Here is a 14,944-nt window from a genome sequence, read left to right as displayed (position 1 = left end):
GAAACATAATTCTTCTAATATACTGGAACCCTTTTCCGACTCTTCAAATTACCTTCCCGTCACTCGTCAAGTAATAAATAAGTCTGATTGTACCTGATCTGATGAAACGTTAAGCTGTTGATTTTCAGTTACTCTTTTTTTTAACATACCCATTCTACACTGGATTTACACCTTTGGCTATAGGAGATGAAAAAGCACTCTTCAGACTGCCGACAAAACTCGCATGCTAAAAAATGCTTCGGATTTACAACTTACCTGTATATTCTTTTAAATTATAACTTTTGTTCAAATAACAAACTCAAGAGTAAAATATTAAATGCATAATATATTAGCATATTCATATAATTTATTTATTGTTCTAGTATAAGGGTCTTATTGATATTTATTATAAAAGTTGTTATTTTTGAGTAAACATACATATATATCATATAAATTATAATACACACTTATATTTATAGCAATGTATGTAATTTGAGAGGCGTGTTGCCACGACCTCATTCGAATTTGGTCGAGGAAGAATTTTTGGAAGAAGAGGAATAGTTTGTTAAAGTAGACGGAGATATGGATGAGGAGGATGGAGCTACTTTAGGATAAGAACGGAAGTAATAGTAGTGAGCTGAATTTTCATCCAAATCGTCAATATAAAACTTTTTGGAGCACCGGCTGTTGAAACTCTTTTCTGTTGAGCCCACATACCAAACATTCTTAGCGAATCTTATGAAATAAAGATATTTGCATCAAATACATGAGCATGTCTTATTATAGTCTTACCTTGCATGCTTGGAGCGTAGTCGTCTTATCTTATTCGGAGTTTGAGGAAGAACAACGTTGGAGTCAAGTCTGAGCGAAGAGGGATCCATTTTTGTTGTGAGGACTCCTAAAGGTTGAGACCAATCTGGTTCAGGACTGCAACTCCGAGTCCTTCTACTACAAGGACGCCGAACCCTTGACTCACGTCGACGATATGATGAGACGGATTTACCTTCCTCGTTTGAGGAAATATCATCAAGAGAACGACTTCGACGGGGTGTGACACTCTGACTTGGATGGTCCACACTAAGTTGGCGACGGAGAAGAGATATCCTTTGCTGCTGTTGAAGCTGAGCCTCCTGTTGTCGTTGAAAGCTATCTCTACTTTGGCGTCGGCGGGCCTCATCGGAAGCTGAGGTTCTTCGACTACTTTGAGGACGTTGTTGTATTTTGGTTGCGCTATGAATTAAATGGAGCAAATATATAAAAGTGTTATAAAAAAAGGTTAGTAATTAAGTCTGCGGTTAGGCATTTCATGATTTATTTTTGTTTCGTACAACCAAGCAAACATTATATATAAAAGTTACAACTTAAGAAGACGACAATAAAGAAATAATTACTCTCTGCTTTCTATTTAAAGGAATAGACTTATCAAAAACATTACAAAAAAAACCGCACAAGCAACATTCATATACGAGTACTCTAACTACAAAATGAAAACCTCACGATAATTAATAGAGACGCTCAAGGGCAAACATCGGGTAAACGCTAAATAATAGTGTTGAGACTTGGTCCAAGATCGAATTTTATTTTTGATTATGTCATATGTAATTTTTATAAATTGATTTTGATCGATTTCGCGGTCCACGCCGTATACCAAAATTGAATCAATTTCGAAGTGTATACTAATTTCTGGCCCAATTAATAGACCGATTGTTTAAGGTCTGAATCTAAGGACCCATTTTTTCCCCACTATCCTCATTTATGAGCTGTACAAATATGATTTATCCAACATTTTTAACTTCATATGACTTTATTGTAGGTCAGGGATTCTCAACAGGTGGCCCGCAGTGCAAGTCCACCCCTGTAAAAGTTATTTAATAACAATAACAAAATACAATAAATGCATTTGATGTTCGTATGATTAACCCAAACTCTCTTTAATTGGATTGCTGACATCCACTACCCAATAATCTCAATTGCCAACAATTGTTTCTAAGGGTGTTTGGTAATATTTTTTTTTTTTTTTTTTTTTTCAGCACTTACCTTTACATCAACCAACATTACTTCCACGCTAAATTATTCACTAGTAAAATTGATCCAACAATCTATTTCAGTATTCCCTTGTTTGATCCTGTATTTGTATTTAGATATAGGTATGTTTTCTTTGAGATGAATGTGTTGAAAAAGTAAGTATCTTAATAACTCTATCATAAGCACTAAGATCAGATAATGAAAACTGCAACAATCAATCTGGATACAAACTTTAAAAAGATAGATTGGAATTCACAAGTATATTGCAGTTACTAGAGTTATAAAATGTAAAATAAATATATTTCCACGTCAATGACTTTTATCATGTGTATATTATTTACTGTACAATTAAAATTAAAGCCAATGCTTCATTAGTGTGGCATTCGAGATGATCTCTTTATCACGATTTTCACTAATACCCCAAAACTGTTGAGAACCCATGTTCTAGGCCAATGTTCAAATTTGGAAACGAAGCCAGCCTCATCAACATAATTGTTCTAGACCCTATTTTAAATGAAGCAGATTTTTTTTTTTTTGTAAAACAGATCCGGACCCACTTTTCTTTAATGATCAGTCCAGACCGAACTTCTTCAAAGAAGCGAATTAATTCCGTTCCCTAAAAGTCACAACGGTCTATCAACGACATTCTGGTTGTATGGTACATTATTTCCATATCCAAATCTTCGGTATCTTGATTGTCTAAAAATCATCAATATATCTTGTTTGATTATTTGTGTGCCGACCATAATTTTCATTTTTTTATCTTATTCTATCGCTTGACCATGAATATCTATTGAGTCCAGAACTATTGGATCTTCTTCTTTCCCTAGCAGGCCAAGTGTTATTATTTACTCATCTCTATAAAGCAAATTTTGCATTAGTTAAGAGTCTCTTTTTTTTTTTTTTTTTTTTTGTTACAATTTTCCGATGAGCAATTTTGGAGAACAGATAATTAGCTGTCGATTGTTCTAGTCGCCACCATGAGTACATAGTACGAGTTGAGTATTGAAATAGCAGCACTCCTCCGCACGGGATCATCCCAGAAGGCCATCAGGGAGTAGACTGGGGCCTCGAGGAAGACGATTTACTATGTCATCCAAGCATGGATACATTGTAAATCTATCTCAGTCCTCTTCTAGAATTGTGTGCCATAGTGTCGACTAGTACGATGTCTTTCTGAGCAATCGACAGCTATGTATTTTATAACATTCCTTATAGGAAAATTGTTCAAATATGACTCTTAACCTCTCAAAATTTTAATAATAGAGATGAGTAAATAATATTGGTTTGCCGGATATTTCTGTATGATACATGATAATTATTGCTCTTTTGGAAGTAATCCCGAATTTATACGATTTTTTAAGAAATGGTTTCCTTCTTTTCACGAGTTATATTGGTCGTTCAACTGCAGAAAAATTTACAAAGAGCTTCCAATGTATCTGGTTAAATGGTCATACTTTCAAATCTATCAAGTTTTCTTTGATGTCTTTTATAGGTCCCTCAGAATCTAAATTAATTTTTCCAGAGTCTATTGACATTTTTATAATGCTATGTACTTATTAACATTGAACTTCAAATAATTATTAGGTTTTTAGAAAAGATTTACAATGCAATATTTGTTTATTCTAAATTTCAATGCTACTTCTGTATGAATCAAAGCTAGATGTGTCTTTTTCAAACATCCAGAGGTGGGCAGAAGTATTTATACTAGTTATGTTTTAAATGTACATTTTTATGTCGTGTTTTTTCTGTTTTAATGATTGTTGTTGTTTCTAAGTAGCCGGTTAATGGTGGCCACATCGAGTAAAAAAATGTCCAGAAATAGCTGCTCCAAATTATTATTGTGAGAAAACTATGCTCAATGAAGAAATATATAAAATTATGGAACTTTAAAGTGTTGTGTAAATACTTTTGCCCACCTCTGTAGGCGGTGAATCAAACCTGGTTTCTTTTCTTTGAAATTTCTTTCTTTGTTCGTTTTCAAACACTTTTACTATTTTATTTTGATTCTTCCGATTTTCATCGATTACCCATTTAAAGAAATTCATCATAGTTTCACGATTCTCTGCTTTTCGATCTTATGTCCTCATCATAATATCACTCATCATTTTTATAAAAGAACCACAAAGACTTTATTCAGCTATTTTGTCTGTCCTCAACCTTCTGGCATCCAACATTTGAATCCCCTATGGTATCACTTTTATTCGATCTGGTCATTTTCCCGTGAGATTTGCTTGAATATATCGATAATATATTCCGATATTTAGGTTAGCTTTGTTTCTTGACTCCAAAATACGCTCTGCTACAATGTAAATCCTGATTTGAGATAGGCACCTTTATTTATATATAAACATATTCATAACAAAGACAACAAGCACCCTAGCACCCTCTTGAGGAGTCAATTGTCAATATCGAATAATATAATAATTAACAATCCCAACACTATTAAATACATTTATAACTTACAAGCGGCATTAACCGACATTGCCGTAGTTATTAGACGTTGTTAAACAGACAAACGTTACCTAAAAATATAGAAGATAACTATCCAAGAAATCCTCAGTGTTACTTACCGTTTGTCATGCACACACACACACACTTAATTATTTAATACAAGAATGAAGGAATAATAATAACAGCTTGAGAACAAAAAAAAAGTTATATGACCCACTAATGAGCCAGGGAGTACTTTAGTCACTAAAGGGCTATCCGGCTGAGCCTTAGCTACACACGCTCCATGCTATTTATAGTGATGTAAATCGTTTTTATTATTTTTTAACTCGTGAGTTGTGCACTTCCTTGTCTACTATATTCAAAACCTGAATTAACACTCGTGTGGGCAATTTTCAGGGTAACCATGTTGATTTTTGATTTATTTTTTAGATGCCCAAAATCCACAATATTTTCTTTACTTGCTATATTCAAAATCCCTGCGAGATTTCATTAATATGACTACATTGTAATTTCTTAGATCAACAATATAATATGATATACATCAGGGAGTACTACACACTGTACCCTGTATTTACGCACGATGCTACATGATATATACCTCCGAGATTTCATTGATATAATTGTATAATGTTATTTCTTAAGATCAAAAATAACTATTTATCATTCAGACATTCATACAGACAAACTTTGCTTTATTAATATAAAAACACAGTTATAAAGGCTATATCTATCCATGTTTACTTTTGCGTATTCTTATTAAATTATGTGATCAAAAAGAGAAAGCAATAAAATAAGTGGATCCCAAACAAAAATTAATTTTCATTAGCAATAAATATCTATATTTATATCTACACACACATATTGTAATAGATATATCTATTGTATAACTAAATATAGGACTATTAATGCAACACGAATTACTTTAATTATAGCCTTTCATTCATTCAAATCCATTACTTGATTAGATTCCAACAAAAATAAAATAAAATTAATTTCAAAAAGAAATCCATTACAGACCGGGGCTGAAAAGTCCCGGTCTTCAGAATGTAAGCACGTTTTTTTCATTCCAAATTGTTTTTTTTTTAAATATTATTATTCGCTTCGTGGAGTGGAGTACCCATAACACTTTTCAAGCATTTGCTTAGCTGGAACGGCATTATTTCCCATAAAGAAGCAGTGTAAATCTAAAATATAAAACTGTTTTAGATCCATTGTTTCAAAATTTTGACAGCTATCTTTTGAAGGTTTATTCACATTGAAAATGAGGGGAATTAAAAAAAAATCTGTGAGTGAAGCTCCGAACTTTTCAGCCCATGTGTTATTCATATGGGGATAAGAGTTATTGATATTAGATGAGGAAGGGATTTCTGTGTTGTGTTTTCAAAGAGTCAAAAAGGGAACACGATTTCAAATTTGGATAAATACTGAATTTTACATGCCAATAGTCAATGCAAAAATCGTCGAAATAAGGGCAGAGGAGGGGTGGTTTTAAGAGGTCTTAACCCCATTCAGAAAAAAAACCCTCAGACTTGGAACCAACTTATCATGTGCAAGTCACATGGGACAAGTATTTCTTGGCGCTAGGTACTTTCGCCTCAATCCATTTTAGCTAAGGACATTTTGCCTTAAATCCATTTGTTCTCGAGGATATTTCGCCTCAATATATATAAATAAATGAGGTATATAGGTCTCTATTACTTATTTTTGGCGGAAATTGAATCAAAACATGTCATATTTATTACAATAAAAACATTAAATGATTGTTTTCCGGGGGGAAAAAATGATAAAATTGTGTCCCAAAATTTCAATGCATACATAATATCGAAGTCTTACTACGTAAATAAAATTAGTCTTAAACACGACAACGATTGGAATAGAAGACGTGTAAGTTACTTCTCCGCTATCAATTAATTATAATTAAACATGATGGATTATTCATTTTAGAAATTATCCATACAAGCATAATATGAGGAAAATAGTACTACACATAAAAATATTTTGATTAATAAATTCAAGGAGAACATCAATTTTAAAGAAAAATAATTAAGATCAATGTATAAATCTCATATAATAGGTTGATGTTGTATTTTTCGCTTTAATTCAATGCTTTATAAGAAGTGTTGCAATCATCCAATTTAAGCCAATTATGCATTGTTGTGTTTGATAACTTGTTGGCAAAGAGAATCCAACTTCATAATGCCCGTCTGCTAGAATCACTTGTCCTTATTGGCAAAAAACTAGAGCAACCAATTTTCACAGTCTTATATTGAGGCTAAATTTTTACCCTGGATGCATAAAAACTTCCCATCCGAGCTATCAGAGCTTCTGGGGCATCATCAAAGATGTGTACAGCCTGGTGTTGTTTTGTCAATGTTTTGTTGTCTCATATTTGCCAATACTGGCGGCTTCTGTTCGATCGCCAGCTTCAAACAATCGAGTTGTTGACAGTAGAAGGCAAAATTGAGCGAGAAAAAAAAATAGCTCCAACCACTGTTGTACAGCATAATCCAAAAGGGTATCGGCTCCATATACATCAAAAATTTTCTTGGTTGCTTTTGACAAGTTTGTCCCTTTCTGGTAGTAATAATGTAAAATATGGCGAATTTCTTCTTTTGAGACCCCCACACTCAATGCACAATAATTCATGACTGAACCGACCAAGCGCAATACTTTCTAAAAAGCGTTTGTAGTATATACTCACACCTTTATAATATTAGAGTGTATGATCTGATGGACCAAGTTATACTTTGTAAAAAAAAAAAATGGGCAGGAAATAATATATTACTTTTCCCCCAATCTAATATTTATACACATACATTAAGACAAAATATCCTTGAGACAAAATGGCTTTAAGACAAAAAGTACGGAGGCAAAATATTTTATGGTAAAAGTACCGGATACCGTATTGTTTCAATAGTAAATATAATATTTTAATTACTTTTTTTTCAATAAAGGCTTTACTTTTGAAAAATTACCTTTTTATAAAAAAAGAAAAAGGTATTATTATCGACTGAAGTCAAGTAAGTCAAATATTCCCCCCCACCTTCCTCCAAAAAAAAGAAGACATTTAACTTGATTAAATATCACTTTAAGCCCAAAAGTTCAACTATTATACAATACAAATGTATACATTGCCCTCTAATGTTTTAGCTCCTCCGACACTCTTTCTCTAGGCCTAAAGATCCCTTAATTCTTACCTTAATTCCTCCGACTCTAAGGAAGAAGAGGAGGATGGGGTTTGAAGTGGCTTGGATGAAGGACCATCCTCAAGATTTTCTCGCCAATGAACGGACTTTTTTCTTTTTTTCTTTATGAAGTCCTGGTTGGATGGAATATGTGACGTAGAACCGTCATAGGAGGCAGGATAATAATCATGATAGAAGCTTTCCTCTGAGCCAGAATTGTCCTCAGATAAACTTATTTTCGGTATAATGGCAGCTTTAGGTAAAGTACTGGTGTTGAGAGTCAGGGATGAGGAATTTGATGAGGACTCAAAGTCAACTGAGGAAACTACACATCAATTTCGTAATATTTCTTTGTTTATTGATTAAATACAAAATTTTGTAAACAAATTTATGAGAGAGGGGGTATGTATCTCGAAGTTGGATACAGCTTAAGCGGAAAGTTGAAATTTAATTAATTATTACAACCTTTAAATAATTAGGAAAGAAGTTGCTAAGTGAAGCAAATATACAGGTTGGGTTATTTACCAAAATTAATTTAGCAATTCACAAATCTTTTGCTCTTACATGATGGAGTCCATAGTGAAGTCAATCACTCAAACCAACCACCTTGAGCTTCAACCACAACCTCCATCTTGACACAAGCCTTGATGATGAACTCCTTGTCCATATTAGCCACTGCCTCGAGAGTGGAACTCCGTAAGGTGTCAACAGTATTATGGGCACGTTTATTGGACTCTCTCTCTCCAAGACGACACACATAGTAGTCCAAGGGGTTTCGATCCGTGGGGCTAGGAGGCCACATTTTCTCCTCCCAAAACATGTCCAAATTGTCTTAGCACTAATTTTGGAGTATCTTGGAATCATGATTCTTCCTTGCAGGTGTTCCCCACTAGATGAAAGCCTGGGCAAAACCGTAAACAGTTGATTTGGGCAGTTTCGTAAACTCAAGAAACGTCATTTTTTATTCAATTCCTTCAAGAAGTAAAATTAAATAAAAAAAGCTAAAGTACACGCCTGACTATTCCATGTGTCTAGAATTCCATGCAATAGAGTAGGAGAAGAGGAAAATCGACTTTTTTGAGTTATTCCAACTTTGGAGGATTGTGAAAGAAGATGGAAGGACTCATTAGGCATAGGAGTTGTGAGTTCATCTCTCACGGAGTATGCTTTAATGTGCTAATCTTCTGAACAACTCGAAAGTGTCCACTCCAAACTTATAACTTACGTTGCTTCAATTATTGAAGTTTTTTCCTCATTACTCTAAGGTTGCGATCATTTAATTTCGAATTTCCGCTTACGCAAATTTATTAACAATATTTATGTTCGTTTACGATTTTCATAAAAACAATAATTCCAAAATAAAGAAAACAAACTTAATTCAGGGAAGGGAAGTGATTATAAAAAGATAGAGCAAATAGAAATTGATATGAAGTCTCGTATTATATGTAAAGACATGCCTGAAGATATGTGTAAATCATTGTGAACACTATTAGGGGTAGAGTTGTTGTCTCCGCTATTGGCACCAGAATTATTGTTTTCATCATGAGTCAATTCTTTCAGACGAGGAGATCCATCATGGTCCCTGTTTTCATTACTGATAGCAGTGTCAGGGCTCGACATAGTAGTACTGATACTGTTTGAGCGTTGCTCTTCATTTGAAGCCTTGGGATTTCTTTTGTAGCGAATGGCAAGATAGAGGAGCACTCCTTCGTCTTCATCATCTACCTTATCCTGGAGCTTAAACCCCTTCTTAAGAGTTTGATTTTTATTCCATGCAAGAACAACGGCCTGATCGTTGCGAATAGCAGTTTGTCCCACGGAGACATCCACTCTATCCTTATCCACAGCCCCAAGAATGTCCACAATTTGGCTTTGAAGAGACTCCAGATTGTTTTCCCATTGCTTCTCAAGTTTTCGTCCTCCCACAACGTTCAGAGCTGAGGCTTGAGAACTCTTCTCCTTGTAGGGCTCCTTCGGGACCGTTGAAGTCATTCCGTTCTTGACACTTTCGTTTAATAGTTTTTGTTATATCTATAAATACAAACAGAGCGTTATCAATGGAGGAAATGATGGGACTTAGTTGATAGACTATGAATATTGAATCTCTTTTACTACAAAGGTGATGTATGTAGAATAAATAGTTGGCATTCAATAAATCATAGGTTACATAATTATCATTAAAGTGTCTATCACCTTCATTCAAGGTATGAAATTGCTCCATCATTCAAATACAATTTGTTTATAGTCCTATATAATTGCCAGTCCTTAGTATCTATTCACATATTTTTAAATGTCTGTAGCTTTTCCCCCTGCAAATACTCTCATTATATTATGTACAGAATTAGATATCTTTTATAATCACATTAAAAACAGATTGATTCAGATACGTATGTAGAGATTCATCAATAAATCAATACTATTTGCAATTTCAACTAAGGCCTCAAACATGTTTTCACTTCCAATCTCTATCAAAATCATGTCTCGCAAGCCAATTGATAAAAATTTGATACTTGGAGCACGAGAATTTATAAAAGAAAAAAACTGCAAATCATTCCAAAGCAAAAACCTTGCCAAATTCAATGTGTCTATATAATAAAAATGATTCAACGTCATTATTCGGTTAGAATGTGTGAGGGATTGAGTTATAAGACTTTAAAAAAGCTGTAACGAGGGAAGAAGGAAATAAACAAGGCAATTGCAATAACTAATCCGATGTCGATCCTTAATTCTACTCTGACCCTTACAAGGACTTGCAATTAAAATTCTGCAACAAATCCTAAGAATTACTCTTTGTCTTTTATGAGCACACGAAAATATTCAATCCAGTTTCGCATGTATCAATGATACCTGAGTGAAAACGATGTTCACTCCTCAGGAATTTCATAATAAAAATTGCAACTTAAGAAAAATAAATTCACTCTTCAAGTTGCCAACTCCAAAGAAACCTTCAAGTTAAAAAATGCGACAAATTAGCTTCAAAGGTTCAGGGGAGTCCGCAAGGGTGGACTGGAGGGTATATAACGCCTCCACCCCCCAAAAAATAAAGAATTTTTCCTTTTTTCTAGAAAATTTAATATTTGATTTTTTTTATTAATATTTGAAACCTTATTTCTGAAATTTTTTATTTACAGCTGAGGATTTATGGAATTTTAATCTTAAAAAATTAATTTTTTGAGTTAGCTATACATTTTTGAGTTTTTTTTTCCAAAAATGTAGTATATGAAATTTAATTTCATATATTTTTCTTGAAAAAAAATTAATTTTTCTAAATTTTTTGAAAAAAATTTAATTTTAATTTTGTTTTTCAAAAAATTCCAAAACCAATCCCCCCCAAAAAAAAAAAAAAAAAAAAATTATATATATATCAAGATTAATAGAAATACAAGGTATATCATAAAGCGCGTACTACTGATGTTTGACTTCCACCACGCTTTTAATATTGACGTCATAGTAGATGAGTGGTTGTGTGCCTTGTCAAAGTCTGTTTCTCTTCCCCAGAAGTCGGTTCAATATATCAAATTGAAAATTCCACCAATAGTGACGTCATAGACTATAAGTGGTTGCGTGTTTTGTCAAAATCTCCCAATTTGGCCCGGCAGTCGGTACAATACATCAGTTTGAAAATTCTAGCAGGCCCTATTACATGATGGTCTAACCTTATATTTCTATTAACCTTCTATATTTATAGATAAATAATCTTGTTGAGCCCCTGTGGTTATAAGTGCAGTTACTTGTTGGACTCGGAGTAAAATTGAGGATTTATATCAAAGTAATTGCCGTCCATAATCTTACTCATTAGTGGGATTTATTTTTTTTATCTCATAGCTGCAGTTAATCTAATGAAACGTTATGAAGGCTCAACTGCTCTTCTCTTAAAACACTATTTAATTTGTCAGGGACTCTAGTTAAGTGTACTACTTTCCCATTATTAGGATCCTTTTATATAGGTCAAAAACGAGGATAAGTAGAGAAGGTGTATTCATGACAACCAAGTTTCTAGGTGTTATTCCATTAACCATTTTTAACGTATATAAATATATTATTAAAATCACATAAATCATTTTTATTAAGGGTATATAAATAAATACTTTAGATTGAGACATGCAGTCTCTCTTCACTTTCCTTGTTAACCCTACTTCAACTTTGTTCTTAAAAAAATGTTCCTAGTAAGGGATTTAATCATGGGTCGATCTATTTTCAGAGGCGTCCTTAGGGGGTGGGTTGGAGGGGTTATAGCCCTCCCTTCAATTAAGGAATTTTGAAACTAGAAAATTTAATGTTTGAAATTTTAAAACTAAAAGTTTAATTTAATTTTTCAAATTTTTTTTCCAAAAAATTTAATTTTCTCTGAATAGCAATGAATTTTTGAAATTTTTCCCCTAAAATTTTTATAATTGAAATTTAATTTTTGAATATTTTTTCGTGAAAAGCTGAAGATTAATGAAATTTTTTGACAAAAAGTTTTAGTTTTTTTTTGGCGGGAATAGCTATGAATTATTGAATTTTTTTATTTAAAATTTTATTTATTTTTTTTTTTTTCAAAAAATTAAATTATTTTTGAACAGCTCTGGATTTTGGAAATTTATTTCCAAAAATTTAATTTTTTGTGATTAGCTATGGGTTTTTGAATTTTTTTTTCAAAAAAATTAAATTTTTCAAATTATTTACCTAAAAATTTAATTCCTAATACAAACCCCATCCCCCCCTCAAAAAAAAAAAAAAAAGGTTGATTCTTGCCTAAAAATACTCAATATTTGTGTAAGATTGACTTCTTTACATTAGGGTCGTTATTACATATATATTGAGGGTTGGTGGCCAAATTGTCGTAACTCAAAAATTACAAGTATAAGTTATAAAAGTCTAATATTTAAAAGCAGATCAATTAAGACTGTTGAAATGAACTCATCAGATTCATTTTTTTATAGAAATTGGAAAATACCATTATTTATGAAGATAAATTGAGTTTCCATGCTTAATTCTGTAAAGTAAAATATTTGACTAACGACTATTCGGCCCTCAGCTTACGATATTATCAATTGAGTTTGTATAGATTTGTAACAATAAAAAAATATTTGGCCAATAGTCAATTTCAAACTTCAACAGAACAATGAATTAATGATTTATTTGAGCTAATGAATAATATATATTTATAATTTAAGAAAAATGTTACTTAAATGGAAATGTTGGCTCACTATAACGTGTCTTAAAAATACAAAACATCATAAATGATTCATTTAAATTATCCTACCGTGTTCAAAGAACATTTAAGCTCATTCCTTAGAACTGAAAGTGGGAGTTTATCATAAAGATAAAATACATATATTACGCTGAGTAAAAGTAAAGGAATTTTTTTTAGGCCAAAAGTTGGTTGACCATAATAATGAAAAATTTAGTAACTTATAAATCAATCACTCCAAAAATTGGAGGGAATCATCATATACTTTTACAAAAACACAAGAGTTTCATGAGGATTGTTCTCAAAATTGAGTGTGGATTATACTTCTATTCTTTGGGGAGTTATCGTCAATTTCTATAGAGGAATTATTCTTATGGACACTTTTTTTTAGTCTTGCAAATTTCACTCACAATAAAAGAGATTTTATTCGTAAATAGGCATATCAGCGCCAATATAAGTCTCTTAAATCAAATAAAAGTCCTTCACAATATTTAAAATCCCTGTGTATATTAATTTATCCTAGAAATTTGAATACAGAGGCTAAAATTGACACAGACAAGTTTTTGAAATATTGGGATTTATTTATGAAGTAAACAAATGAATTGGCATTTTCTCGTGTTCTGGATTTTTTTTTTCAGGATTGTTTTTATATTGAAAGACCACAAACTATTTACTACCAATGATTTTAGAAAAATATGTATCACTTTTTTTTATAAATTAACTCACACAAATGGATTGTATCCAGCACTTTGATAAAAATATGTTGAATAGAACGAAACTATTTTTGAGTCAATATCAAATAGAGTTTATTTCTGAAATATTTTTCTTCCATTTCTTATATAAAACATATGTTCAAATGAGTAAATATGTAAATAACAAGAGTCAAAAGGTGTTGTGCTATATGAATATGTAGTGCTTAAATATTTATGGCGAGGTTGTGTTGAGTGCTGTATTCAAAAAGTGCTCAATGATAAAATATTTAAAATGCTTAATGATCGTAATGTGAAAACGAACGGAAGGAAAAGGGTTTGAAACGCAACTAACCTTGGCTAAGTTAAATCCCCATTGCAATTTTTCTGTTGTTAAAGTATAACAAAAACTGCCTACATTGTTACATTTATAAAATAACAATTTCTAATATTTAAAAAAAATGTCACAGGAACGATAAATATTATGATTATACAGGTTTGTCATGTTGACTCAATGTAAAACTCACAAGGACAAAACAGTTCTTTCTGATTTCCTTCTATTTTCAAAAAGTAAGGTAAGAGTTTAAAAAAAAAAAAAAATGTGGAGGTACATGAAAGGCCCTCCCCCACCTCTTGTGTGCACATATGGTATAATGAGAGCGCTGTTTGTTCCTCTTAGTATTCATAGTATGTTGTAGTAATAATCGTGAGTATGTAAGTAGATCGTCAGGCTTTCTTCCTCTTTACACAGTCCTCACCGTCATTTCCCTCCAAATAACACTTGTTTCTTGAATGGTCAATGGGTGGATTTCAAACGTCATAGATAATTATCTCAATTTTTAATTTGTTAAGAAACTTGTTTTAATAAAAATCCATTATGTTTCAGGGGCGGCCACAGAGAGTGGGCTGGATAATTAAATTGTTTCTTCTTAATAGATAACTGAATCAATTTTGCACAAAATTATAAACCGTTCATTTTGGGCTCCCTACTCTGTAGATGGCTTTTGTAATGTGTATTTCGCGTTGTATAAATTCAATTATTTTACGCTAGATGACGCTTAAACAATAAGATTTCGTACCAAAACACTTATTGGACAGTATTATGATTGTTTGGTTCGTTCCAGTAATTTTTATGTCAAAGATGTAGCACGCTCTTGAAGGCAAATTGTCGACAATGTTAAAAAACAATGGAAATCTTCGAAGTACTGTATCGATTGCCAAGGTGATAAACAAAAAAATCCATTAAAAATAATGGACTTTTATTTACTACACCTTAAATTTCAAATATTATTCCATTAAAACTTGAATGAGATATTGACTTATATTTCATTTGAATTCAATGTACTGTGTACATTAGGGCTCTTCGTTTTTCAACGTTTTTCGAATTTCGATTATGGCTAGTGTGGAAAAGTTTTGATATGGTATGAAAACTAAAT

General features: G+C 32.2%; 1 protein-coding gene across 2 annotated transcripts; it reads right to left on the bottom strand.

The window, feature by feature from the left end:
* Positions 1-328: 328 nt before the first annotated feature.
* LOC121132509 (uncharacterized) lies at positions 329-14,080 on the bottom strand. 2 transcript variants are annotated; one of them, XM_040727927.2, is made up of 5 exons: positions 13,864-14,080; positions 9,101-9,674; positions 7,656-7,968; positions 772-1,209; positions 329-714 (listed from the first exon to the last, which is right to left on the bottom strand). In XM_040727927.2, exons 2-5 carry the CDS (start codon positions 9,633-9,635, stop codon positions 495-497), a joined length of 1,506 nt encoding a protein of 501 aa, XP_040583861.1. In that variant the 5' UTR covers positions 9,636-9,674; positions 13,864-14,080; the 3' UTR covers positions 329-494. The 2 variants fall into 2 exon arrangements, with proteins under 2 accessions (XP_040583861.1, XP_040583862.1); XM_040727928.2 differs by having other exon boundaries at positions 7,656-7,959; positions 13,864-14,073.
* Positions 14,081-14,944: the final 864 nt, after the last annotated feature.

The sequence above is a fragment of the Lepeophtheirus salmonis genome, chromosome 2 (assembly GCF_016086655.4).
Source record: "Lepeophtheirus salmonis chromosome 2, UVic_Lsal_1.4, whole genome shotgun sequence".
NCBI classification, from domain to species: domain Eukaryota; kingdom Metazoa; phylum Arthropoda; class Copepoda; order Siphonostomatoida; family Caligidae; genus Lepeophtheirus; species Lepeophtheirus salmonis.
This window is presented reverse-complemented; position numbering and strand designations above follow the sequence as displayed.